The sequence below is a fragment of the Charadrius vociferus genome, unplaced genomic scaffold (assembly GCF_000708025.1).
Source record: "Charadrius vociferus isolate BGI_N301 unplaced genomic scaffold, ASM70802v2 scaffold163, whole genome shotgun sequence".
NCBI lineage: Eukaryota > Metazoa > Chordata > Aves > Charadriiformes > Charadriidae > Charadrius > Charadrius vociferus.
In genome coordinates, this window is record NW_009648332.1 from 5192293 (window position 1) to 5196531 (window position 4239).

Genomic DNA, 4239 nt, shown 5'->3' on the forward strand with positions numbered 1-4239 from the left:
GGTGTTCGTGGGGGTCACCACGGGACTCTGCCCCACGCGGGCGCCTTGGCACCCGTGGGCTCTGCTTGCTCCGAGGGGAGATGGGGGAGAGGGGACACCCCCGAGGGTGGTGTTCCCCTCCTGCCCCTCCGTCCCTCCGCCACTGACCGGCACCCACTGTCCTTCCCCCCGCCCCAGCAAGGAGAGCTCAACTCCTTCCTCTGGACCATCCGCCGTGACCCCCCTGCCTATCTCTTCGGCACCATCCACGTGCCCTACACGCGGGTGTGGGACTTCATCCCGGACAACTCCAAGGCCGCCTTCCACGCCAGCTCCAGCGTCTACTTCGAGCTGGACCTCACCGACCCCTACACCATCTCCGGGCTGGCCAGCTGCCAGATGCTGCCCCACGGGGAGAACCTGCAGGACGTGCTGCCCCGGGAACTCTACCGCCGACTCAAACGCCACCTGGACTACATCAAGCTGATGCTGCCCCACTGGATGACCCCGGACCAGCGGGGCAAAGGGCTCTATGCTGACTACCTCTTCAACGCCATCGCCGGCAACTGGGAGCGCAAGAGGCCCGTCTGGGTGATGCTCATGGTGAACTCCTTGACGGAGACGGACATCCGCTCCAGAGGGGTGCCGGTGCTCGATCTCTACCTGGCCCAGGAGGCCGAGAGGATGAAGAAGACGACAGGCGCAGTAGAGAGGGTGGAGGAGCAGTGTCACCCGCTGAACGGGCTCAACTTCTCCCAGGTAAGAAGGCTCCTGGGCCTCGTGGCTTATCCCAGGAGGTGGGGGCCGTTCTCTGTGCGTGTTGGTGGGTTTTATGGACGCGAACCCCAGCGCTGTTGCAGCGGGATGGGTTGCTCGTGGGCTCCAGCAGCCTTTGCGTTGGGCTGCCCGTTCTCCATCGCGCCGATCCAGGCTGCCTGCAAAAAAACCTGCGATGTGCGCAGCGAATGCTGTGTGTTTATCATGTGTATGATTCATTTGAGAGGCAAATGTCTGGGGTGTGAATGTGTGTGTCCGCTGGCTTGCCACTTGTGAGGGAAACTTCCACGCCTCCCATCCTGTCCTGGAGCTGGGTAAAAAGCGTGCTTTTTTTTTGTTTTGTTTTGTTTGCTTGTTTTTCAAGTGAAGCAGCTCTGTGGTACTTGTCAGGAAGAGGATGAAACTTGAACAATGAGAAAAGAAATTTCAATATTGTTCAAATAGATTTAAGTACGTGCAAAGTGTCAGTCATCTGTTCAGTAGTCACTCCAGGTCAAAACAAACTGGCTCACGTTGCTGTCATGTACTGGGGGAAATTACATGCTCAATCTGCGTGGACTTTTTTTCATTTTAGAACAGGTAAAGTTCAGCAAAAAGAAAAGGATGTAGATTAAGAAACAGAAGTTATTGGTGTAACTGGACTCCAGAATTCTTTCAGTGGATTTAGCTTTAAACAACTGAGTACTAAGCCATGCAATCTATTTCATTTCAGTGGATTAATCAGGAACACAGTCACAGCTATTGACTTTGCTTTGTGAAACTGTTTATATGAAATCAGATTTACTAGAAATTCAGGAAATGAATGTGTGTGGAAGAAAACAAATAATCCAGGGGAAATTTAAGACGGTGTCAGTTACGGCAATGATATTTCGTTTTTAACCTGCTTTTCGTCATTAGTTTTGGATCGGCCAATTTCCAGCTCTGTCTTGTTGTCCTAGTTTGAGCAAAAAATTTCTTGGTGTTGTGGGAATAAGGATTAAAGGACTGATCTTTGGTGTGATTAAAATGTCCTTAGAGTGCCTTCACTCCCTTCTCCCCTGAAGTCTAGTGGGAACTGTTTTAAGGGGAAAAAGTCTGGCTTTCACAAACATTTGATTCATCTGATATTTCAACTAGAAGTCTAACTCTGCGTAAAGCCTTCAGAGGAGAAGATTGGTTGCATACACTTTTGGAGGGATTTTCTTGTTTATCAACAAAAATAATTAAAAGAAAGCCCCTCAGGACCTTCGCATTCATTAACACACGCGCAAAACAAGGAATTCGTTTTACTCTGTTCTGTTTGAAAGGTTTAAGTGCCTATCCTCTCTGTTGAACCCCTTCTTTAAGGTGAGGTAAAAATAATTAACCATTCCAGGCATCCAATAGCATTTGGCTTTATTAGGTCAAAAATGGCAGTTAGAATCAAGCACTTGGTTAAAAATGTACCACTTGGAAGCCTTTTAAACGTGAATCATATTACATCTTTTTCTTTTTAGAGAGCGAGCGAGTGCACAACAGAGGAAGGAAAAGGGACAGAGTACAAAACTCACTGCTGCTCTTATGATAATTCTGTTTTTCTCTTATTCTCTAAATTTTAAATAGAAATAAAAATTTCCCCTTAATTTTGCTACAGTAATAATCCCCAAAAGAACAGCAGAGGTATTACTGCTATTGGCAAGTAAAGGACAATCATTTGTGCAAAAAGTTTGTACTGATTAAAAAAATACATCACATCTTAATTATTACAGAGAATTGACATTGCTGCTAAAATAGATCAATGTTCAGGAAGATTTTTCCTAGATAGAAGCTTTTTCTGGGAATGAGGCCACCAGAACAACATGAGACAAAATTAAACAAAACAAACCAGATATTTATTTTCTTGCTTCCTCTAGATTTCATGCATCCTGACACCTGGCTAGTTGTTTAACAATAGTAATTTGTAATGTTATCACACCGTCTGGCAGTCCTACTGCTTGGTGTATTACTGTGCTAATTTAGTGGAGTGGATTACTATTGCTAGGTTTTGCCTCCCCATTTCAGGTCTTGGAGCCTTCCTTAAGCAACACGTAATTAAAACACGCTAAAATGGAAATCAGAAATTGAGCAGCTTTTGTCTTGTAGCGTGTTTGCACAGTTTGATGAGAACATCTGTGATAAATTACAGTCCCAAATCTGCTAAGGGCATCAGCAGTTTTTACCTGTTTTCAGCATTACTGTTACGGGAATACTGCACGTCATTTCTGCATTCGGAATTCAAGTTTTGAAACTGTGCCTTGCTGAATCATGTCAATGCTTTTGTTTCCCCCGTCCCCAAAGTCCAGTTTTTTTGCCCTAAGCAAATTAAAAAAGAAAAAAAGCTTTTTTTTTTTTTTTTTTTTAACTTCTTCCCCTCAAAGGCAGCTTTGTGCTACTGCAAATATTTAATCTGACTACATGCACCAAATCGGTTAATCTGATACCGCGAGGAGGAGGAAATCTAGGAGTGGTCCTGGTGTGGTACTTGGTTTTGATCTGCTCTGAAAGAAAGCGGATACACTTGCATTTTTGACCAGGAATGATCTTTGAAAAAGTTCTGTGCGTGGCTTTGAAATGTTGATTGTCTTAGCCGGATGAAAAGATTAAGGTGGCTCATATAATTAGCTGCTTCCTGGAGAGTCAGCTCTGGCAGGTAGAGCACGGCGCATTGTTTTCTATTGTAAACCCCAAAACTTTGTAGTCTGATGCTCCGCTCCCTCTGAAATCTCCGCTCGGGGTTTGGTGCCGCTCTCCCAAACCGGCACCGCTAGGATCGCCTTCCTTTCCCGTGGACCGGCGGCTTTCCTGGGCGGCTGGCGGAGGAGCGAGCATCCTCGATGACCCCGGGGACTCTGCTCACTCAACCTCTGGGTCCTTGGTATTGTATCGCTGGTGGCAAGGCATCTGAATCACAGCAAAAGGCTGCGGGGGGAACTCAGGTCAGGTTTGGGTCAGGTTGAAATTTCACCGCTCCTCGGTGTATGAAATTTCAGGGTTTTCACTGGAGGTGGGACAGAAGGAGCCGAGAAGCGCGCTAAGAAGGGGAAGCAGGCAACTTTTCTGTCTGGCAGCACAGATGTTAATTTACAGAGCAGCCAGAAAAGTGCCAAACCAAGTGGGCCAGGACTGAGAAGAGCTGGTGAGGGGCGGATGGCATTCAGGGCCTTCTCTTATTGGGGTCCTGGCAGAGGCACTGCAGTCAGCACCATGACAGGCCATGAGGACTTGTCCACGCATCCTCTGAGGGCCAGCTGGGCAAAGGGTTAAGCTTTCCCTCCTCTCTGTGACCCTGACACAAATCTGTGGTGAAAAGCTCTCCCCTGGCTGTTGTTGGAGCAAGGAGGATGGTAATGGTGACTCCTACAGCTACTCAGGTCCATCTGTGTCCACCCTGATCACCCAGGGCTGTGGTGGGACCCTCGGGCAGCATCACCTCCCCACGAAGAACCTGTGCGGTCAGCAAGGGGAAAGTCTTACTCCTCTACCTGA

At 47.6% G+C, this 4239-nt stretch overlaps 1 protein-coding gene across 1 annotated transcript in view; it reads left to right on the forward strand.

Annotated features, from left to right (window-relative positions):
- The window catches only part of TRABD2B (TraB domain containing 2B), a 299956-nt gene that overhangs the window by 2888 nt on the left and 292829 nt on the right, over positions 1-4239 (forward strand). Inside the window, exon 2 of the mRNA XM_009884835.1 lies at positions 178-738. Within this exon, the coding sequence (XP_009883137.1) occupies positions 178-738 (561 nt within the window). The remainder of the gene's footprint in view (positions 1-177; positions 739-4239) is intronic.